This window comes from Mustelus asterias, chromosome 6 (assembly GCF_964213995.1).
Source record: "Mustelus asterias chromosome 6, sMusAst1.hap1.1, whole genome shotgun sequence".
In the NCBI taxonomy this organism is placed as follows: Eukaryota; Metazoa; Chordata; class Chondrichthyes; order Carcharhiniformes; family Triakidae; genus Mustelus; species Mustelus asterias.
The window spans coordinates 115,246,533-115,271,522 of NC_135806.1; the positions used below are offsets into that span (position 1 = coordinate 115,246,533).

Here is a 24,990-nt window from a genome sequence, read left to right on the forward strand (position 1 = left end):
GAGTTGGAATAAATGGTCTTATTCTGATTGTCAGGCAGTGACTAGTGAAGAAGTCTAGTGGGATCCCTGCTAGGACCCAACTGTTCATATTATATATTAGTGATTTGGATAAGGGAACTAAAGGTATTATTTCCAAATATGCAGATGATACAAAGTTGGGTGTGAGGGTGAACTGTGAGGAGGATGCAGAGATTTTTCCTGTGACTTAGACAGGCTGAGTGAGTGGGCATATGCACGGCAGGTGCAGTACAATGTGGATAAATGTGAGGTTATCCATTTGGTACTAAAAATAGGCAGGCAGATTATTATTTGAATGGATGTAAATTGAGAGACGTGGATACGCAGTGAGTATCAGTTACTGGCCTCGTGCATCAGTCGCTGAAAGTAAGTGCGCAGACACAGTCGGCAGTAAAGAAGGCAAATGGTATGTTGGCCTTCATCGCAAAAGGATTTGCGTTTAGGGATAGAGATGATTTGCTGTAATTGTATCGGGTGTCGGTAAGACGACACCTGGAGTATTGTGTGCAGCTTTGGTGCCTTATCTGAGGAAGGATATCCTTGCTTTGAAGAGAGCACAGTGAAGGTTTACCAGGCTGAATCCTGGGATGGCAGGACGGTCAGGTCGGTCAAATGATTTGATTTGATTTTATTTATTATTGTCACATGCATTAACATACCGTGAAAAGTGTTATTTCTTGCGCGCTATACAGACAAAACATACCATTTTTGAGAAGGAAACGAGAGAGTGCAGAATGTAGCATTGCAGTCATAGCTAGGGTGTAGAGAAAGATCAACTTAATGCAAGGTAAGTCGATTCAAAAGCCTGACAGCAGCAGGGAAGAAGCTGTTCTTGAGTCAGTTGGTACGTGACCTCAGACTTTTGTATCTTTTTCCAGAAGGAAGAAGGTGGAAGAGAGAATGACCGGGGTGCGTGGGGACCTTAATTATGCTGGCTGCTTTGCCGAGACAGCGGGAAGTGTAGACAGAGTCAATGGGTGGGAGGCTGGTTTGCGTGATGGACTGGGCTTCATTCACAACCTTTTGTAGTTCCTTGTGGTCTTGGGCAGAGCAGGAGCCACACCAAGATTAAACTGGTTAGGATTATATTCATTGGTGCTTAGGAGAATAAGGGGGGGATCTCATGGAATCTTACAAAATTAAACAGTGTCGATTCAGAAAGAATGTTCCCGACGATGGGAGTGTCCAGAAATAGGGATCAAAGTTTGAGGATATGGAGTAAACCTTTTAGAACTAAGGTGAGGAGAAATTTCTTCACCCAGGGAGTGATGAATCTGTGGAATTCACTACCAGAGAAGGTAGTTGAGGCCAAAGCACTGTGTGCTTTCAAGGAGGAATTAGATATAGCTCCTGGGGCTAAAGGGATCAAGGGATATGGAGGGAAGACTGGCTCAAGACACTGCATTTGATGATCAGCCATGATCACAATGAATAACGGAGCAGACTCGCAGGGCTGAATGGCCTACTCCTGCTTCTATTTTCTATACATGTTTCTATGTAGGGTCTGCAGTCTGAAGAAAGGAAAGCATGAAGTCACGAGAGACAAGTTGGCTGTGATGGATTAGGAAAATACACTAAAGGATTTGGTGCTAGAAGGCAACGGCTAGTATTTAAAGAAATATTATATGGTTTGCAACAGATATGTGTTCCTCTAGGAGACAAACAGTGTGATTAATGAAAGAATATAAGGATTGGATTAGATCAAAGGAAGCGATTTCTAAGCTGGTAAAAGTGGTAAGCCTGAGGATTGGGAGTAACTTAGAGCGCAGCAAAGGAGACAAAGAAACTGGTTAAGGAAGGGAATATAGAATATGAATGCAAACTAGAGAGGAATGTAAAAGCTTCCTTAGGTCCGTGAAAAGGAAAAGATTAGCTAGGACAAATGTGGGCCAATTCCAGGTGGGACAGAATTTATAATGGAGCACAGGGAAATGGCAGAGAATCCAAACTTTGCATCTGTCTTCACGGAAAAAAATACAGACAATCTCCCAGAAATAATAGGCGATCAAGGGACTTGTGAAACTGAGGAACTAGAATAAATTAGTATTAGTAAAAAGCTAGTACTTAAAAAATTAAGTGGGTTGAAGATTGATGAATGCCCTGGACCAGATGAGCTTCATCCCAGATTGTTGAAGGAGGAGGCTAGAGAGATAATGGATGTATTGATGGTGTTATGGCTCAGGTCAGAAACACCAAAGTTTTATGGAGCCCGCATGAATCATAAGTTTTGCATCTTGAATTTGGCTAGTATAAGCATGATAGGTTTCACTTCAGGTATGATTCAAATGACCCACTAGGGAGCTTTTATCAAAAAAAGGTTATTTATGAACATAGTTAACATGTATAGTAAGAATATTAGCAATAACTTCTTTCAATTACAAACAACACCAAAACAACCACGAATATAGGAGCTGTCCCAATCAAACCAATCCCTAAACAAGACCCTTCAAACAGGTTTGATACAGACTAATGCTCAGGTGATACTGGAATTGGGTCCTTTGGATGAAGTTTGCAGTTCTCTGGATAGACTCAGAACAATTTGAAGTCAGAACAACTTCCCACAGACCTATTAATTTGATACCAGTCACAGGGAAAATGTTAGAATCCATTATGAAGGATGTGATAACTGGACATTTAGACGAATGGCAAAATTGGATAGAGTCAATATGGGGTTACGAAGGAAAATCAGATTTGACAAACTTGCTGGAGATTTTTTTGAGGATGTCACTTGTAGCATAGATAAAGGAAAACCAGTGGATGTGACGTATTTGGATTTTCAGAAGGCTTTTGACTAGGCCTCATACAAAATAAAATTAGAGAACATGGAATTTGGGGAAATTTCCTTTCTAGATTGAGAATAGTTTAACAGACAAGAAGCAAGGTGTGAGAATAAATGGGTCATTCTCAGGATGGCAAGATGTTACTAGTGGGGTACCGCGAGGAACAATGCTGAGGCCATCATTGTTCACAATCTATTTCACTTGAACACCGGAGGGGGTGACATGATGGAAGTTTACAAAATTATGAGAGGATGGATAGAAAGGCTATTCGGAATCTTTTTCCCAGGGTAGAAATGTCAATTACTAGGGGACATACATTTGAGGTAAAAGGGGCAAAGTTTAAAGGAGATGTGAGAGACAGAGGGTGGTAAGTGCCTGGAATGCACTGCCAGAGGAGGTGGGGAAGCAGATACAATATCAATGTTTAAGAGGCACCTTGACAGATAGCTGAATAGGCAGGGAATAAAGGGGTACGGACCGCGTAGAGGCAAAAGATCTTTAGTTCAGAAAGGTGTCATGTGTCAACGCAGGCTTGATGGGCCAAAGGGCCTGTTCCTGTGCTGTACTGTTCTTTGCTCTTTAAATGATTTGGTTGTGGGGACCGATTGCAATGGTTCCATATTTGCTGGTGACACCAAACTGGGTGGGAATATAAATTGTGAGGAGGTTGCAAGAAGGCTTCATGAGAACTTGGACAGGCAAAATGAATTGTCTAGAACATGGCAGATGGGATATAATGTGAATACGTGTAAAGTTATCCACTTTGGTAGAAGAAACAGAAACGCAGAATATTTCTTAAATGATGTGAGGTTGGGAAGTGTTGATGTCCAAAGGGACCTGGGTGTCCTTGTTCATGAGTCACTAAAGGTTGCGCGTAGATGCAGCAAGCAATTAGGAAGGCAAATTCTTGCTGCACTTAATTAGAGCATTGGTGAGACCTCATCCGGAGCATTGTGCACAGTTTTGGTCCCTTTATCTAAGGAAGAATAAACTTTCCATAGAGGGAGAGCAATGGAGGTTCACCAGACTAATCTCTAGGATGGCAGGATTATTTAGAGGAGAGATTGAGGAGACTGGACCTGTATTCTCTAGAGTTTCAAAGAACGAGAGGTGACCTCATTGAAATTTACAAAATTCTCACGAGGTCTGACAGGGTAAACATAGAAACATAGAAACTAGCTGCAGGACTGCACCATTCAGCCCTTCAAGCCTCCACCACCATTCAATGTGATCATGGCTGATCATGCACTTTCAATATCCCACTCCCACTTTCTCTTCACACCCCTTGATCCCTTTAGCCACAAGGGCCACGTCCAGCTCCCTCTTCAACATATTTACTGAACTGGCCCCAGCAGCTTTCTGTGGTAGGGAATTCCACAGGTTCACAACTCTCTGAGTGAAGAAGTTCTTAGAATCATAGAATCGTTGAAACCCTACAGTACAGAAAGAGGCCATTCGGCTCATTGAGTCTGCACCGACCACAATCCCACCCAGGCCCTACCCCCATATCCCTACATATTTTACCCGCTAATCCCTCTAATCTATGCATCCCAGGACACTAAGGGCAATTTTAGCATGGCCAATCAACCTAACCCGCACATCTTTGGACTGTGGGAGGAAACCGGAGCACCCGGAGGAAACCCACGCAGACACGAGGAGAATGTGCAAACTCCACACGGACAGTGACCCAAGCCGGGAATCGAACCCAGGTCCCTGGAGCTGTGAAGCAGCAGTGCTAACCACTGTGCTACCGTGCCGCCCCCAAGAAGTTCTTCCTCATCTCAGTCCTGAATGGCTTATCCCTTATTCTAAGACTGTGATTCCTAGTTCTGGATTTCCCCAACATCAGGAACATTCTTCCCACATCTAGTCTGTCCAGTCCCATCAGGATTTTATATGTTGCTCTGAGATCCCTTCTCATTCTTCTAAATTCCAGTAAGTACAGGCCCAGTCAATCCAGTCTGTCTTCATGTGTCAGTCCTGCCATCCCAGGAATCAGTCTGGTGCACCTGCGCTGGACTCCCTCAGTAGCAAGAATATCCTTTCTCAGGCTAGGAGACCAAAACTGCACACAATACTGAAGGTGTGGCCTCGCCAAGGCCCTGTATAACTGCAGCAAGACATTCCCACTCCTATACTCAAATCCTCTTGCATGGAAGGCATTAATTTTCCTCACCACCTGCTGTATCTGTATGCCAGTGACTGTTCCACCATGACACCCAGGTCATGTTGCACTGCCCCTTTTCCTAAACTGCCACCATTGTGTGGTCAAATTCACCTCCAACTTGATTTTCAAGTTTGCTGATGATACCACTGTAGGAGGTCGGATCTCAAACAATGATGAGACGGAGAACAGGAAAGAGAGAGAATCTGGTGAACTGGTGTGACGACAATAATCTCTCCTTCAATGTCAACAAAACAAAGGAGATAGTCATCGTAGTGGAGGATAGGCCCCTGTCTACATCAATGGGGACAAAGTGGTTGAGAACTTCAAATTTCTAGATGTCCAGGTCACCAACAACCTGTCCTGGTCCCTCCATGCTGATGCTATAGCTAAGAAAGCTCACCAATGCCTTTACTTTCTCAGGTGACTAAGGAGATTTGGCATGTCCGCTACGACTCTCACCAACTTTTACAGATGCACCATAGAAAGTATTCTTTCTGGTTGTATCACAGCTTGGAATGGCTCCTGCTCTGCCCAAGACCGCAAGGAACTACGAAAGGTTGTGATCAAAGCCCAGTCCTTCATGCAAACCAGCCTCCCATCCACTGACTCTGTCTACACTTCCCACTGCCTCAGAAAAGCAGCCAGCAGAATTAAGGACCCCACGCACCCCAGACATTCTCTCTTCCACCTTCTTCCATCGAGAAAATGATACAAAAGTCTGAGGACACGTACCAACCAACTCAAGAACAGCTTCTTCCCTGCTGCCGTCAGACTTTTGAATGGACTTACCTCATATTAAGCTGATCTTTCTCTACTTCCCAGTTACGACTGTAACACTACATCCTGCACTCTCTCTTTTCCTTCTCTATGAACAGTATGCTTTATCGGTATAGTGCGCAAGAAACAATACTTTTCACTGTATACTATTACATGTGACAATAATAAATCAAATCAAAATCAAATCATTCAGATAATAATCTTCCTTCCTGTTTTTGCCACCAAAGTGGATAACCTCACATTTATCCACATTATGTTGTATTTGCAAAGTATTTGTCCACTCAGTCGGCCTGTCCAAGTCATCCTGCAGCCTCTTAGCGTCCTCCTCACAGCACACACTGCCACCCAGCTTAGTGTTGTCTGCAAATTTGGAGATATTGCATTCAATTCCTTTGTCCAAATCATTAATGTATATTGTGAATAGCTGGGGTCTCAGCATTGAACCCTACAGTACCCCACTAGTCACTGCCTGCCACTCTGAAAAGGACCCATTTATTCCCACTCTCTGCTTCCTGTCTGCCAGCCAGTTCTCTATCCACGTCAATACATTACCCCCAATATCATGAGCTTTAATTTTGCTCACTAATCCCTTGTGTGGGACTTTGTCAAAAGCCTTTTGAAAGTCCAGATACACAACATCCACTGGTTCACCCTTATCCTTGGATGGATGTGGATAGGAATGTTTCCTCTGGCTGGTGAGTCTAACACTAGAAGATATAATCTCAGGAAAAGGGTAAACCATTTAGAACTGGGATGAGGAGGAATTTCTTCACTCAGAGGGTGGTGAATCTTTGGGCTGTGGAAGCTCAGTCATTGACATATTCGAGACAGAAATTGATAGATCTCTGGACACTAATAACATTGAGGGATGTGAAGATAGTGTAGGAGAACGGCGTTGAGGTGGATGATCAACCATAACCTAACTGAACGGCAGAGCAAGCTCGATGGGCTGAGTAGCCTATTCCTCATCCTATGTTCCTAAGCACTTTCAGATGTCTTGAGGTTGTGAAAGGCACTATATAAATGCAAGTTTCCCTTTCCTTTCAGTTTTTCATGAAAACAAAGGGGGTGTTTGGCCTTCAGCGGTGCAAAGCGCACGATGTGGCTCGATTTCATTCATTGGAGCTTCGAAGAATAAGAGGGGATCTCATAGAAACTTACAAAATTGAGCAGGGTCGATTCAGAAAGAATATTCCCGATGATGAGGGAGTCCAGAACTAGGGATCCTAGTTTGAAGATCGGGAATAAACCTAAAATCTATGCCACTTTGATTAATTAATAACTTTGAGGAATAATAAATCAAATCAAATCAAAAAATTACTAACTTGTGATACAGTTTCAAGCTATCCAGTGTGTCTAGTCTCTTTACAAATTAATTTTTAATCGCTTGCCCTGTGCAATTAGTTCTACAAGATAAACGTCAAGTTGTCTTCACTGGTTAGGTGCATTGACCCAAACAGGCGCTGGATTGTGGCGACTCGGGGATTTTCACAGTAACTTCATTGCAGTGTTAATGTAAACCTTACTTGTGACTAATAAATAAACTTTGAAAACTTTACTTTGTCTCGGATACAGGATGGTCGGCACACATGCCAAATGAAGCAAGACGGGGTACATATCTACTCTATGTTCAAACTCCGACTCGCCTGGGTAAGGCTACTCACAATGAGGCATTATCCCAAGGGTATGAGAAGCCAGGCAAAATCCCCACACATATGGAGCAACCTTTTTTTTCCTTTTTGTCGTCACACTTTCTCAGTGTGAGACGAAGAGTGTGGTGGGGGAGGGAATTAAAAAGCAAAGTCAACCAGAGGCTCCCCATCAGACCAGAACTGGGCAGGGGGCAGTAGCCTGAGTGTCAGAATGACCCTGCGCCGGTATTAATTATTTCCTCCGGCCGGACTGATAACTTCTACCCTCGAAATCCTATTCTGAGATCATTCCTGCGGCAACAGCTCGCAGCTTCTTCAAGACCAGGCTCCCCAGACCCTGAAGAGATGAAGTGGAAGGGTCTGATACTGACTTTGCAACTTCTCCTGCAGGCAGTCCCAGGTTTATCCGTCGACTCGGAACCGGAGAGTGAGTATCTGAGGGACAGGAGCATTTGATTTCTGATTTCGGCTGCGAGGGGATCATTTAATCGGAAATTCTTCCACTAATTGCATGACCTGTAAAATAACACGGGTCGACACACCTCGTTAACCAATCTTTGTTTTGGAAAGAAAAGTAAACCGGATTCAGTAAAGTTTGTCTATTAGTCACAAGTAAGCCTTACATTAACACTGCAATGAAGTTACTGTGAAGTTACTGATTCAATGAATAACCAGGGGCAGAGATCGATAGAAAATAAACAATATTAGTGTCTAGTGTGATTGGGGTAAGATTCTCCCCCAGAGCCGCTAACGTTAACTCCATTCAGGCATTCTGCACTGGGATGATAAATCTGTTGTTGGTGGGAGGATCAAAAACTTTCATTTTAAACATTGCAAAGCTCCCAAACTGCTTCGGTCTTTTAAAAGTTGAATGGAAAGAATCTGCAAGTGTGTGTGTGTGGGGGGGAGGGGGATGGCACTAGAGCCCCTCGTTTGGCGGGCCAGCACAGACACGATGGGGCCAATGGCCTCCTCCTGTACAAGTCTGGAGAAGGTTGAAATGTAAGCTGTTAGCAGACGGAATCTGTGCGGGTTGCAAGACTGAGACATGACCTGCACCTATTAAAATGCATTCAAGTATATAGGGGCAGTTGAAATTAGATGGTTTGCCCACTGGTTATAAAACAGTACAAAATTAGTATGCTATGAAGCATAATCACAACCATCTGCTGCTCTCCTCATTAGATAGTCATCTGTTTAATGCGAGTCTGTTATATTCATTCGTTTGGATTGCTGGAGAGATATTGTAGCAATTCTAGAACTCACTTGGGACCAATGGTGCATACATTCACCCAGACTACAGTAAAGTCAGAGCTGTTCAGTGCCAAGTTAGGGACATAAGAAGAACACATCTTTTGTTTGCCACTGTGTTCCATTTCGGTTTTTTCCCCCCTAAATCGAAAAGTAATTGTTGCCTATTTAAATATCTGAGAATGAGTTACGCTAGATCCACGCGTTGGAACTCCCGCCCACGATGCAAGATCCAGCTCCAACCATTTAACTGATAAATTAGTTCCCAAGCAAAATTTTTTCTACTCTTTAACAACAACCAAACATGTCACAGTTAAGTGAGAAAATGTTCCGCCCGAATATAAGGTTGAACGGCTAGCAGAATCTAAGAGAGGAGGGACAGAAAATATTGGACTGTAACTCATTCTAGTTTTATTATCGTGTCCTGGCACCGTTTTCTCAGCAATTTTTTTTAATAACGTGCTTTTTTAATGATGATTAATGGCGTTGTGAGTTATGGGCTATATTACATTAGCAAATGTGCAGTCCTCAAGTTGAAGGAAGGCTGAAAGTCCTTTCGGGAGGACCAGGGGTTGTGTATTATTGAATATCCGATGTCGGGTATTCTGAATCCTCTGCATTGTTCTTGGCTATTCATCTCCTGGTGCTTTTGTCAATAAGATTCCATAGTTTGATCTGATTTGATTTATTATTGTCATATGTATTAGTATACAGTGAAAAGTATTGTTTCTTGCACATGATGGGTTGCACGGTGGCACAGTGGTTAGCACTGCTGACTCACAGCGCCAGGGTCCTGGGATCAAATCTTGGCTTGGGCCACTGTCTGTGTGGAGTTTGCACAATTTCCCTGTGTCTCTGGGGGTTTCCTCCGGGTTCTCCGGTTTCCTCCCACAGTCCAAAGATGTGCGGGTTAGGTAGATTGACCATGCTAAATTAACCCTGAGTGTCAGGGGGGCTCACTAGAGTAAATGCATGGGATTATGGGGATAGGGCCTGGGTGGGATTGTGGTCGGTGCAGACTCGATGAGCCAAATGGCCTCCTTCTGCACTGTAGGATTCTATGATTGTGTATAGACAAAGCAGACCGTCCATAGAGAAGGAAAGGAGAGGGTGCAGAATGTAGTGTTATAGTCATAGCTAGGGTGTAGAGAAAGATCAACTTAGTGCGAGGCAGGTGCATTCAAAATCTGATGGCAGCAGGGAAGAAGCTGTTCTTGAGTCGGCTGGTACATGACCTCAGACTTTTGTATTTTTTTCCTGACGGAAGAAGGTGGAAGAGAGAATGACCGGGGTGCATGGGGTCCTTAATTATGCTGCCTGCTTTGCCAAGGCAGTGGGAAGTGTAGACAGAGTCAATGGATGGGAGGTTGGTTTGCGTGATGGATTGGGCTACATTCATGACCTTTTGTAGTTTCTTGCAGTCTTGGAAGAGCAGGAGCCATACCAAGCTGTGATACAAAGAATGCTTTCTATGGTGCATCTGTAAAAGTTGGTGAGAGTCATAGCTGACATGCCAAATTTCCTATTCCATCAAATTTTACTGTGACTAACTGTTCCTCAGTAGTTGTTTATGTAGGGGCCACATAATGGTGACAGCATCAAAACAATTGCGGTCACATAGAATCCTACAGCGCATCGAGTCTGCACCGACCACAATCCCACCCACAATCCCACAACCCCCATAACCCCATGTATTTACCCTGCTAATCCCCCGACACTAAGGGGCAATTTAGCATTTCCAATCCACCTAACCTGCACATCTTTGGACTGTGGGAGGAAACCGGAGCACCCGGAGAAAACCCATGCAGACACGAGGAGAATGTGCAGACTTCACACAGACAGTGACCCGAGCTGGGAATTGAACCCGGGTCCCTGGCGCTGTGAGGCAGTAGTGCTAACCACTGTGCCACTATGCCGCCCACATTTGACTTAAATATTTGTTGGCATCCTATCCTCCACCTTCCCGAGACTTCAGATAAACCACAACTTTACTGTCCGTATGTACTGCCATACATCAATTCCTGCTCACTCATCACCCCTGTCTCTTTCACCTACAATTGCTTCCTGTTGTACAAGAAATTGAATTTGAAATCTTCATTCCTTGCTATAAACCCCTTTCAGGCCTTGCTCCACCCTATCCACTCACTCAATCTCCATTTCTCTAAATCCAGCCTCCTCTAAGCAATTCCACACAGCAGCCCAATCCATTGTTGTTTGTACGTCAGTCAGCTGCCTCAGCTACCTCAATCTCAGGCTTTGCAGATCACCCCAACTCTTCTGTCGTTTTATCCCCTTTTCCATATTTATAAATATAAATCATTGAATCCCTACAGTGCAGAAGGAGGCCATTCGGCCCATCAAGCCTGCACTGACCACAATCCCACCCAGGCCCTATCCCCGTAACCCCATGCATTTACCCTGCTAATCACACCAACAGCATGGGTCAATTAAGCATAGCCAATCAACCTAACCCGTACATCTTTGGAGTGTGGGAGGAAACCGGAGCACCCGGAGGAAACCCACACAGACACGGGGAGAATGTCAAAATTCCACACAGTCACCCGAGGCTGGAATTGAACCAGGGTCCCTGGCACTGTGAGGCAACAGTGCTAACCACTGGGCCACCATGCCATCCATATATACTGTATATACAGAAGGGGGAGTTCAGGAAAAAGAGGGTGGATCTCATAGAAACCTTTAAATTCTAACAGGCTAGATGCAAGAAGGACGTTCCCGATGGTGGGGGTGACCAGAATCAGGGGTCACAGTCTGAGGATTTAGGGTAGACCATTTAGGTCTGAGATGAGGAGAAATTTCTTCACCCAGATATGGTCAGCCTGTGGAATTCATTACCACAAAAAGTAGTTGAGGCCAAAGCATTGAATGTTTTCAAGAAGCAACTAGATATAGCACTTGAGGGCGAAGGGGATCAAAGGATATGGTGGAAAGGTGGGATCAGGCTATTCAGTTGGATGATCAGCATGAATGGCGGAGAAGGCTCAAAGGGCCGAATGGCCTCTCCCCGCTCCTATTTTCTATGTTTCTGTGTCTATACATGATTACATAGAATCATAGAAACCCTACAGTGCAGAAGGAGGCCATTCGGCCCATCGAGTCTGCACCGACCACAATCCCACCCAGGCCCTACCCCCACATATTTACCCGCTAATCCCTCCAACCTACGCATCTCAGGACTCTAAGGGGCAATTTTTAACCTGGCCAATCAACCTAACCCGCACATCTTTGGACTGTGGGAGGAAACCGGAGCACCCGGAGGAAACCCACGCAGACACGAGGAGAATGTGCAAACTCCACACAGACAGTGACCCGAGCCGGGAATCGAACCCAGGACCCTGGAGCTGTGAAGCAGCAGTGCTAACCACTGTGCTACCGTGCCACTCACTTGTATTCCTTATTAATGTGAGAGGAATAGACATATAGCTAAATGGACTTTTATCATTATAGTTCTTTTATGTTTCTATTAATTGTATGTTCCCAATAACCTTTTGCATATTATGTTAGAAACTAGGAAGCTTAACCCTCTGAATGACGAAAGAGAGCTTTGAAAGCTACCTCTACCTACCCTTTATAATGCCTTTTCCAGTTGGTACTGTGCATGCCAATGTTGGAGCAGAATTTTGTAACATCCTGTGACTAAAAAGCTTTCTTTTTTCAATTCTTTTGCAGTTCTTGACCTCCTTTCTTTATCCGAGCACAGAGGTTATGTGGACCTGCTACAACAAGCTCTCACAGATACTCCAGCAGTGAATGAATTCTATATTGTAACAACGTTTAAACTGCAACCAAAGTCCCTTGCTGCCATCTTTGGACTTTATTCCGCCAGAGGCAATATTAAGTACTTTGAATTTTCAGTATTGGGCAGATTGAATAAAGGTAAGAAAACTTGTTTTAATCATTGGGCATTACAAGCACCACTGGTATTTGTTTCACATTTCTAGTTGTCCCCTCAGAAGGGTAGTGAGTGCAGTGTCTTCTTGTGAACCAATCAGCGTGAGCCATTACACAGCACTTTCACCTCTGAGCCAGAAGGTTATGGGTTCAAGTCCCACTTCAGGATTTGAGCACCAAAATCTAGCCTGACACAGTTTTTGGGTGAGATGTTAAGCTATGGCCCTGTTCACCCTCCTAAGGTGAACACAAAAGATCCCATGGCACTTTTTCAGAGCAGAGCAATGGAGCTAATCCATTATATCCTGGCCAATGTTTATACTTCAATCAATGTCACAAAAACGGACCATCTAGTCATTTTCACATAGCTGTTTAGGGATCTTGCTGTATGGAAATTAGTGGCTGCATTTCTCTATAACTGACATTACATTTCAAAAGTGTCCTGAGGTTGTGATACATGCCGCACACATGCAAGCCTTTTTACGTGGCAGAACTGCTCCTACAATGCTGTTAGGCAGAGATTTTGACCCAGCGTCAACAAAAGAATCTGACCTATGTCCAAGTCAGAATGGTGTGTGTAGAGGGAAATTTGCAGGTGATGATTGAGGTGTATGGACAGGGTGAGTAGGGAGCAGTTGTTCCCCTTAGATTAGGGGTCAATTAGGAGGAGGTATAATTTTAGGGTAAGGGACAGGAGATTCAGAGGGGATTTGAGAAAAACGTTTTCATTCAGAGGGTGGTGAGGATCTGGGATGCACTGCCTGTGAAGGTCGTGGAGGCTGGGAACCTTGCAGCCTTTAAAAAAATATTTGGATGAGCGCTTGAAATATCATAACATTCAAGGATATGGGACAGGTGCTGAAAAATGGGATTAGCGCATCTTTAGAGGTAGTTATTGTCAGTGCAGACTCGATGGGCTGAAGGGCCTTTTCTGTGCTGTATGACTCAATGATGTTTCCATGCACCTGTTGACCATGTCCTCCTGGTTGGTGGACGCTGTATGTTTAAGTGGTGCTGCTGAAGAAGCCTTGGTAATTTGTTGCAGTGCATCTTTTAGATAGTTTACACTGCACTCATGGTAATACTGGCATTGGATCAAGTGGGTTGCTTTTCCCTGAGTAATATTGAGTTACCTGGCCGTTTTTACAGCTGCACTCAATGGTAATGAGGTAATGAGAGAGCGTTCCATCACACTCCTAATATATGCCTTGCAGATGCTGGAAAGGCTTGGGGGAGTCAGGAATTGATTTGATTTGATTTATTATTGTCATATGTATTAGGATACAATCTTGCGCACTATACAGACAAAGCATACTGTACATAGAGAAGGAAAGGAGAGGGTGCAGAATGTTACAGTCATAGCTAGGGTGTAGAGAAAGATCAACTTAATGCATGTTAGGTCCATTCAAAAGTCTCATGGCAGCAGGGAAGAAGCTGCTCTTCAGTCACTTGCTGCAGAATACTTGGCTTTTGTTCAGCTCTCTTAGCTATGAGATTTATGCAGTTGACCCAAGTGAGTTCCTGGTCGACAATTATAGAATGATGATAGTGTGAAAACCACTGATGGTAAAGCCATTGACTGTCAAGCGGATGCGGTTGGGTTCTCCCTTGTTGTAAGTAGTCATTGCCTATGTGACGTGAATGTTATTTAACACTAGGCAGCCCAAATCTGGATGTTGTTTAGGTCTTGCTGCTTTATTAGCTGAGGAATTGCAAATGGAGCTGAACACTGTAATCAGCAATGAGCAATACTATTTCTGATCTTACAATGAAGGTAGTCGTCGCAATGTTGCAGTTAATAATTTTTGCTGTGATGTACTGGGGCTGAGACAATTTGCGGGTATTCTTGAAGCCACACTGGTAGAACATTGCCTCACTGTCAAGGACAGTCACTTTCACCTCACAATTCTGTCCTTGTATCCATGTTTGATCCATAGCTGCAATGAGGTGTGGAGTGGAATCAAGAGATTTTAAGGAGGTGGAATTAGGTGATCTTGGTGATGGAGCAGATAAGTGTTGCACGGTGGCACAGTTGTTACAACTGCTGCCTCACAGGGACCCGGGTTCGATTCCCGACTTGGGTCACTGTCTGTGTGGAGTCTGCACATTCTCCCCGTATCTGCATGGGTTTTCACCAGGTGCTCTGGTTTCCTTCCACACTCCAAAGATGTGCAGTTAGGTGGATTGGCCATGCTAAATTGACCCTTAGTGTAAGGGGGCTAGCTAGGGTAAATGCATGAGGTTATGGGGATAGGGCCTGGGTGGGATTGTGGTCGGTGCAGACTCGATGGGCCAAATGGCCTCCTTCTGCACTGTAGGATTCAATGATTCCATATGTGGTCAGAAGCCCAGCACAGAGTCAAATGCAAGGGTAAAGATGCTTCACACCAGCACTCTAACTACAATGTAAATGCGTCTTTAGAAATGCATCACATGGCGCAATGTAACTGAAGCACTAAAGCCTGTTGATGCTTTGCTGTTCAGGAGAATTTTCTAGATCAGTATGTTTCTGGCCCAGTGAGAGAGGTGGCACAGCTGGGTCTGGTTTTGGGGAATGAGATAGTGGAATGAGAAGTGGAAGCAGATACGATAGTGACTTTTAAGGGGCGTCTTGACAAATACATGAATAAGATGGAAATGGAAGGATATGGTCCCCGGAAGGGTAGGGGGTTTTAGTTCAGTCGGGCAGCATGGTCGGTGCAGGCTTGGAGGGCCGAAGGACCTGTTCCTGTGCTGTACTTTTCTTTGTTCTTTGAGATGGGTCAGGTGTCAGTAGGGGAACATTTATGAGTTAATGTTCATTGTATCATAACGTTTAGGTTAGCCACGGAAAAGAACAAGGAGTAATCTGGAGTAAAAATAATTAAACGTGAGGACAGCTAAATTGGAATCAAAAATAGTAACGGGACAATGGACTGCCTTCAAATGGAGGGTCGGTCAAGGTACATTCCCAGGGTAATAAATCCAGGCCTTCCTAAATGATAGAAAGCAAGATAAAAGAAACTGTGCGTGTGGCAGATGTCAGGTGGATAATACATTTGTGAACCCAGCTGAATTCAAAAGGTTGAGAAGGAAGTAAATAAAGAAAAGGAGCAAAGAGTGAGTATAGAGAAGAGTTTTCAATAGCAGCGTTTCCAACGCACCGTCAAGTGTTAATATACTGGAGACAGGACTTCTGCCCTTCACTCCGATTGGCTGGTAACTCTATAGTCCCAACAGCACCTGGAGCAGCAGTGGCCAGGGCTGGAACCACAGCTAGTCCCCAGATTCAAAGTCCTGGATCCAGGACCAGGTACGTGAGAGTGGACTCACGGCAGAGAAGGGAGGTCAGCCTCAGGTGGGGGAGGAGGGGGTTGATAGGGAGAGAGGGATGAGGGTGGGAGGCAATGGGGAGAGAGGGCTGGGAGGAGAACGTAAAGGGGGGCAATGCAGAAAGAGGCCACTCAGCCCATCGAGCCTGTACCAACAACAATCCTATCCAGGTCCTATCCCAGTAACCCCATGTATTTACCCAGCTAAGCCCCTTGACACTAAGGGGCAATTTAGCATGGTCTATTCACCTAACCTGCACCTCTTTGGACTGTGGGAGGAAACCGGAGCACCCAGAGGAAACACATGCAGACATGGGGAGAATATATAGACTCCACACAGACAGTGACCCAAGGCCGGAATTGAACCTGGATCCTTGGCGCTGTGAAGTAGCAGAGCTAACCAGGGTGCCACCATGCTGAGTCCTTTACCAAGACAGAAAATGCTGCCTAAGTCACAGTGAATGTGGATGTAGCTGAGACATTGGATGAGCTAACAGTTGATAAAGAGGGGGTATTGGATAGGTTGGCTGTGCTTAAAGTTGATTTATTCTCTGGAGCTTAGAAACAAAATCGAGGGGATCTTGTTGAAACATTTAAGATTATTAAGGAGCTTAAGAGGATTCATACTGAGACTGTGTTTCCCCCAGCTGAGGAATCTAGAACAACTGATTGAGGTCGAAGTCCAAAAGCTTATCATCAGACTCAGACTCAGCAGCTCCCTTGCCTCCAGCTGCCCTCCCAGTGCCAGCAACCTCAGATGTCCCTGCTTCCACCTGCTGTGGAACAGATGGTATGCTGTGTTCACCAGATAGTGATCCCGAGTGTGCTCTACATGGCGGTCCCACCAAGATGTGTGGTGCTGCTCTGGTGGAGGGTGTGGGTGAGTGAGTGATGGGTCTTCAAGGGTGCTGTCCTCAGGGTCATCATCCGAGGTGGTGTTGGCAGTGGATTCGGGGCCTAGATTGCCTGAAGATGATGTGGCAATTGTGTCTGGTGGGGAAAGTGTAGATTGTTCACACATAGACACCATGGTAATGAGATGATTGCCTTACCCTGATGGCATGGATGAGATCATTCATCCTCTTTCTGCACTGGATTGTCATGTTTTTTTATATTCATTCCTGGGATGTGGGCGTCGCTGGCTGTGTCAGCATTTGTTGCCCATCCTTAATTGCCTTTAACTGAATGGCTTCTTCAGCCATTTCAGAGGGCATTTAAGAGTGGACCACATTGTCATGGCTCTGGAGTCACGCGTAGGCCAGACCAGGTAAGGACGACAGATTTCCTTCCCGAAAGGACATTAGTGAACGAGATGGGTTTTTACAACAATCAACAATGGTTTCATGGTCATCATAAGACTTTTAATTCCACCACCTGCCGTGGTGGGAATCGAACCCAGGTCTCCAGAGCAATTCTCTGGCTCTCTCAATCAGTAGTCCAGTGCAATTACCACCATGCCACTGCTTTCCATGTGCAGCATTGGCACTAACCACTGCTGCCACCACTTCCCAAGCTGGATTGGTGATGTTGCTGCCCCTTCTGTGGCCATTTTGGGGGAAGTGAACATCACAGGAGGCCTCCGTGGCATCCAAAAGCCATTCCAGGGATATGTCACTGATGATATGGAGTGAAAGCCCCGCCATTGCAGCTGGCGGGTAAATCACCTTTTATCCTGTTGGCTACCGCACTTAGTGTAAACCTGAGTGATTCCACCCCTGGTTCATCGTAATATTTTAGAAATAATTTTCAGTTCTGGGAACATTAATGCTTAACTGTAGAAAATGGGAAATGCAGTTAAAGCAGCTTGAAGTCTATTACACTTAAAAGGATGGGGCCATGTTGACTTACATAGAAACTAGAAGCAGGAGTAGGCCATTCGGCCCTTTCAGTCTGCTCCACCATTCATTTTGATCATGGCTGATCATCGAATTCAATATCCTGATCCCCCCTTCCTCCCATACCTCTTTAGCCCTAGGAGCTACATGTAATTTGTTCTTGAAATCGCACAACATTCTGGCCTCAATTACATTCTGTGGTAGTGAATTCCACACATTCACCACCCTCTGGGTGAAGAAATTTCTCCTCTCATCAGTTCTAAAAGGTTTACCCCATTTCCTCTAACTATGACCCCTACTTCTGGACTCCTCCACCATTGGGAACATTCTTTCTGAATCTACCCTGTCTAACCCTGTTAGAATTTTAAGTTTCCATGAGATCCTCTCTCACTCCTCTAAACTCCAGTGAATATAATCCTAACCAACTTAGTCTCTTCTCATATGACAGACTTGCCATCCCAGGAATCAGCCTGGGTAAACCTTCGCTGTAGTCCCTCTATAACTTAGAAGTTTAACAGCTCAAATGATAAGATCAAAAAAAGAGCAGGTGAACTTCCATAGCTGGAGATGAGGTGTCTGCACTGCAAGCAAAGAAATTCAACTCAGAAAATTATTTTGTTTAGGACTCCAATTAAAGTTCTAGAGGGTTATATCATCATGGAGATGGATGGAGCTGAAGAAAGTTTATTGGGATAGTGTGTGTTGCAGAAGGGGAAAGGCCACATTCAAAAGGTGCTGCAGTTGGCAGGCACCAGACAACAAAAGTGTTGCTGTTGGCTGGCTCTGTGTATTTGGGGCTCAGGAGAAGCCTTGGGGAGCTGAGAAGGTGGCTCCGTGTTGGAGGGGCTCACATGGTATAGCTGGGGCAATTGGAGCTTATTGAAATCCAGGGGCTGTGTCAGCCCAGCGAAGTTAGCTGGCTATTAAAAAAGCTGAAATTGCTCCAATAAGTAGAGGCTGGAATGCAAACTCAGATATCCAGGGGAACAGAGTCTCAGGCGATGGGATTGAAACCCTGGGAGGTGTGCAAGCATTGAGGCATTCTGAGTAGGTGCGGCTTTGAGGGAATTCAGAGGGTTGATCTTTGAAAATGAAAAGTTTGGGGTCTTCATGAGGGAGACAATGTCAACACAATTAGTTGACATAGTGTGTACTGACAACTAGGTAGGTTTCTGTGAAATCCTTAGAATTGGTCTTGATTGCATCTGCCATTTATTGCACAGTCTGGTGTGTTGGAACACTGTTTGCCTGTTAATTCACATATGCCTCTTACTAACCCTGAACGTTAGAGTACAAGAAAGATATGTACAGTAAAGTTTATTTTTGTTTGATCAAAACCTGTGGAATCTTGGGTTTCATTCCCTTAGCATATGTCTTTAATTTCAAACTTTGTCTACTTTAAACAAAATGTTATTGGCCCCGAACCAGGTTTTGCCAAAAACTTGAGTCTGATCTAGGATTATAACACCGAAGAACAAAGTAATTCATTTTGGTAGGAAAAATAAGGAAAGGCAAGATAATAGAGCATACAGTTCTAAAGGGGATACAGGAATGTATATAGCTTGGGGTATCTGTGCAGAAATCATTAAAGGTGGTAGGACAGGATGAGAAAGTGGTTAATACAGTGGCACTGTCTCACAGCACCAGGACCCAGGTTCAATTCCCTATTGAGGTCACTGTGCAGAGTCTGCACATTCTCCTCGTGTCTGTGTGGGTTTCCTCCAAGTGCTCTGGTTTCCTCCCACAGTCCAAAAGACATGCTGGTTAAGTGCATTGACCATTCTAAATCCTCCCTCAGTGTACCCAAATAGGCACCAGAGTGTGACAACTAGGGCATTTTCACAGTAACTTCATTGTAATGTTAATGTAAGCCTACTTGTGACACTAAAACACTCATGAAGCTAGGTTTTGTAAATAGGGGCAAGTTTGAACTTGTATATAATCTTGGTTCAGCCTCAAGCAGAGTATTATATCCAATTCTGGGCACCACACTAAGGATGTGAAGGCATTTGTTAGGGTACAGAAAAGGTCCATGAGAACAGTTACAGGAAATGCACTGCCAGAGAAGGTGGTGACAGCAGATTCTCACACGTGACTGCCAATGTCACTGTTACATGATACACATCACTATCTCATCATCAACATCACTATTAACTCATTATGTACAATTTACTGAGGAACCCCTCATCTATTCCTGGTTATCTCTTGACTATTCCAAATCGTGACCAATTTCCCCTTTTCTTTCTGATGTCACAAAAGACTGGGGGAAGTGATGAACTGGGTGAACTCCACCCTGTCTAACAGCTCACACACTTGTCCATATACATAAGAAAATGAATGTTTCTTTAAAGGTCTTCAGATACTCAGCAAAAACAAAAGGAAATAAAACACTTGACTTTTCTTTGAGCCTAACTTTACAACAATATGTCCCTATTTAAATCTGGATGGCTAATACAGTTCTCAGGGTAAATTCAACATTGTATATAACAACAACCATGCTTCAGGAGGGTAAGACAGAGGCAAGGTAAAAACACAGACAAAGAAGGTCAGATTACCAGAGGAGGTTCTGACACAGGCCAATGTTCAATCTAAATCAGGATTTTCATACAGTCCAAAGTCAACAATGAACAGTCATGCACACAACAAATTCCTCACTCTCCAAGGCACCCTCCTCGCATCCACCAAGTTAGCTTCCCCCTCTAGCAGGGCTCACTGCTCTACTTATATGGTCTAGCAAGGCTCCACAGCTGATTCCCCATTGCACTGATTCCTGATAGGGGCTTTCCGTCAGCCAGCCATGTGACTTCAGTGTTGGCTTCCTGTGACCATCTTGGTCGGGGGAAAGTCTGTCAAGAGACTGGAGAATATTATGGGAAAAGTCCCACCCTCCCAGCCAGCAGCGGGCGATCGACGGGGTCATCCACCCTGACTGTCTGCCCCTCTACTGCGGCTATATTCGCAGCCAGGTGTCCCTAGAGAGGGAGCATGCGGTGTCCACGGGCGCAGTTGACGCCTTCCATGCCCGCTGGGCACCGGAGGGGCTGGGGTGTATTATAGACCCTGATAATCACATTTTAATTTGATGTTTTAAGTTTCCTTTCTACTTTGTTATTTGGTTCGGGCGGGTTCCCCTCTTTTTGGGGAGCTGCCCCTTTTAAGTTGTCCCTCGGTTAATTTGATTTAGTTTATTTGGTTGGTACCTGAAAAGAAGTACTTGATGAGTCTTCACAAAAAGAGGTACCGCCCTCCTAGCACACAGACCCTGGTGACACCACATCACATTCACCTGAGCTGATTCAAAATTTTGTTTCTTTCCTAACTCGCACTACAGTTCATTCACCCGCCTCCACTCTTCGCACTCACCTACACTGGCTCCTGGTCCAGCAACGCCTGAAATTTAAAATTCTCAGCTTTGTATTCAAATCCTTCCATAGTCTTCCCCCATACTTCTTTAACCTCCCTCAGTCCTCCAGCCCTTCAAAATCTCTCAGCTCCTCCAATGTTGGTCTCTTGTACAAGGAATAAAGTTTTGGATTTATTTTCATGTCATATGAATCCATAGAATCCCTACGGTGCAGAAGGAGGCCATTCAGCCCATCAAACCTGCACTGGCCACAATCCCACCCAGGCCCTATTCCTGTAACCCCACATATTTATCCTGCTAAGGTTAATTTAGCATAGCCAATCAACCTATCCTGCACATTTTTGGGAGGAAACCAGAGCACCCGGAGGATACCCACACGGACCCAGGGAGAATGTGCAAACTCCACACAGACAGTGACCTGAGGCCAGAATTGAACCCAGGTCCTTGACACTGTGAGGCAGCAGTGCTAACCACTGTGCCACCGTGCCCTCCTATGGACCCAACATAATGTTCAAGTGAAGCATGTAAACAGGTTTTACTACATTAAAAGTGCTACATAAATGCAATGTGTTGTAGTCGTACATTAATGCTGTATGTTATAATGCAAGTGCAGCCTGAATCCCGAGTTAGAGTCTGACCGCAGACTAAGTTGGAATGATACATCCACGAGGCAGGATTCTCACACCGCTTCATTTCCGACTCATTTTGTGCCTGAATATTATCCAAGATTAGCATTGGTGCAAAACGGATACCATTTCACACTGTTACTAAACTTATACTACAGATGCATCCTATTCATGCTTTGAACACGTAGCCATGCTTAATGTCACCATTTTTATCAATCTCAGAGTGCCATGCACATGTACAAAGCTCTGGTAAAGTTGGAAAGCAGTTGCTATGATCAGTCTTGTTTATCATTAGAAATTTAAAATATTGCAGGCTACATGAGTCCTTTTAAATTTTCAGATGGTCCTGGTACTGCTTAGATAAGCTAGACAAGAAAAGCTGCTCCCGTTAGTAAAGTGAAGTTCATCTATTAGTCACAATAAGGCTTACATTAACACTGCAATGAAGTTACTGTGCAATTCCCCTAGTCGCCACATTCCGGCACCTATTCAGGTCACTGCACCAAAGCAGCACGTCTTTCAGACTGTGGGAGGAAACCGGAGCACCCAGAGGAAACCCACACAGACACAGGGAGAACGTGCAGACTCCGCACAGTGACCCAAGCCAGGAATCGAACACAGGTTCCTGGTTCTGTGAGGCAGCGATGCTAACCACTGTGCCACCATGCGGTTAGCTGATGATACAAGGACTAGGGTCCACAGGTTAAAGAAACGCAGATGAGTTGTGAGAAAGAGGTTAGCTGGGGTGACCTGGAAGTCACTGCCCGCACTTGGTGAAAGTGGAAATGATGAGTGATTTCAGAAGGAAATTGGATGGGGCAACTTGAGGCAAGTAAACAGGGATAGTGCATGGGAATGAGACTGATTGTATTGCCCTACAGAGAGCAGACTCTATGGGCCGAATGGCCTCCTTTTGTGCTACAATGACTATCTAACTCCTACAGAAATCATACATTCAGAGTTGGTATAGTGCAAAAGGTCACAATAGGTCATCAGTCTGTAATATTGACTCAAGCAGCAGAATGATACATGGTTCGTCGCACTAAAATCAATCATCCCAAAATATTAGCCAGCTGGGCTAAATGGAGCCAGTAACCTTTTGTCATTTTGACACTCTCAAAATCACAGAATTCTTACAGAGCAGAAGGGGGCCATTTAATTATAGACCAGTGAGCCTTACTTCTGTTGTGGGCAAAGTTTTGGAAAGGATTATAAGAGATAGGATTTATAATCATCTAGAAAGGAATAATTTGATTAGGGATAGTCAACACAGTTTTGTGAAGGGTAGGTCGTGCCTCACAAACCTTATTGAGTTCTTTGAGAAGGTGACCAAAGAGGTGGATAAGGGTAAAGCAGTTGATGTGGTGTATATGGATTTCAGTAAAGCGTTTGATAAGGTTCCCCACAGTAAGCTATTGCAGAAGATACGGAGGCATGGGATTGAGGGTGATTTAGCGGTTTGGATCAGAAATTGGCTAGCTGTAAGAAGACAGAGGGTGGTTGATGGGAAATGTTCATCCTTCAGTTACTAGTGGTGTACCGCAAGGACCGCAAGGGGCGGCACGGTAGCACAGTGGTTAGCACTGCTGCTTCACAGCTCCAGGGTTCCAGGTTCGATTCCCGGCTCGGGTCACTGTCTGTGTGGAGTTTGCACATTCTCCTCGTGTCTGCGTGGGTTTCCTCCGAGTGCTCCAGTTTCCTCCCACAGTCCAAAGATGTGCGGGTTAGGTTGATTGGCCAGGTTTAAAAAATTGCCCCTTAGAGTCCTGGGATGCGTAGGTTAGAGGGATTAGCGGGTAAAATATGTGGGGGTAGGGCCTGGGTGGGATTGTGGTCGGTGCAGACTCGATGGGCCAAATGGCCTCCTTCTGTACTGTAGGGTTTCTATGATCTGTTTTGGGGCCACTGCTGTTTGTCATTTTTATAAATGACCTGGATGAGGGCGTAGAAGGATGGGTTAGTAAATTTGCGGATGACACCAAAGTCGGTGGAGTTGTGGACAGTGCGGAAGGATGTTGCCGGTTACAGAGGCAGAGCTGGGCTGAGAGGTGGCAAATGGAGTTTAATGCGGAAAAGTGTGTGGTGATTCACTTTGGAAGGAGTAACAGGAATACAGAGTACTGGGCTAATGGTAAAATACTTGGTAGTGTAGATGAGCAGAGAGATCTCGGTGTCCATGTGCATAGATCCCTGAAAGTTGACACCCAGGTTGATAGGGTTGTTAAGAAGGTGTACGGTGTGTTAGCTTTTATTGGTAGAGGGATTGAGTTTCGGAGCCATGAGGTCATGTTGCAGCTGTACAAAACTCTGGTGCGGCTGCACTTGGAGTATTGCGTACAGTTCTGGTCGCCGCATTATAGGAAGAATGTGGAAGCATTGGAAAGGGTGCAGAGGAGATTTACTAGGATGTTGCCTGGTATGGTGGGAAGGTCTTATGAGGAAAGGCTGAGGGACTTGAGGCTGTTTTCGTTAGAGAGAAGAAGGTTAGGAGGTGACTTAATAGAGGCATACAAGATGATCAGAGGATTAGATTGGGTGGACAGTGAGAGCCTTTTTCCTCAGATGGTGATGGCTAGTATGAGGGGACATAGCTTTAAATTGAAGGGTGATAGATATAGGACAGATGTCAGAGGTAGGTTCTTTACTCAGAGAGTAGTAAGGGCGTGGAATGCCCTGCCTGCAGCAGTAGTGGACTCGCCAACATTAAGGGCATTTAAATGGTCATTGGATAAACATATGGATGATATTGGAATAGTGTAGGTTAGATGGGCTTTAGATTGGTTTCACAGGTCGGCGGAACATCGAGGGCCGAAGGGCCTGTACTGCACTGTAATGTTCTATGTTCTATTTGACCCTCGAGTCTGCACTACACAGTCCCACAGTCTTATCCCCATAACTTTGCACATTCTTTCTTTCTGGATAGCAATCCACTTCCCTCCTGATGTGGAATCCACCTTGAGACCAGTCCCAGGTGGGGATGTGGGCAAAAGTGTAATTGATCTATTCAATGTGCTACCGTGCAAAGGGACCTGGGGGTCCTTGTGCATGAGACGCAAAAGCCCAGTCTGCAGGTACAACAGGTAATCAAGAAGGCAAATGGGATGTTGGCCTATATTGCGAAGGGGATAGAATATAAAAGCAGGGATGTCTTGATGCACCTGTACAGGGCATTGGTGAGGCCGCAGCTAGAATACTGTGTGCAGTATTGGTTCCCTTATATGAGGAAGGATATATTGGCATTGGAGGGAGTGCAGAGAAGGTTCACCAGGTTGATACCGGAGATGAGGGGTTTGGATTATG

The 24,990-nt window shown here is 44.8% G+C and overlaps 1 protein-coding gene across 2 annotated transcripts in view; it reads left to right on the plus strand.

The window, feature by feature from the left end:
* The first annotated feature begins 357 nt into the window (after positions 1–357).
* The window catches only part of thbs4a (thrombospondin 4a), a 131,103-nt gene continuing 106,470 nt past the window's right edge, over positions 358–24,990 (plus strand). The window contains exons 1-3 of one of the 2 annotated variants that reach the window (XM_078214983.1): positions 358–424; positions 7,318–7,821; positions 12,333–12,539. In XM_078214983.1, coding sequence (XP_078071109.1) covers positions 7,740–7,821; positions 12,333–12,539 — 289 coding nt within the window. In that variant the 5' untranslated portion in view covers positions 358–424; positions 7,318–7,739. The remainder of the gene's footprint in view (positions 425–7,317; positions 7,822–12,332; positions 12,540–24,990) is intronic. The other variant, XM_078214984.1, reaches the window with a different exon arrangement.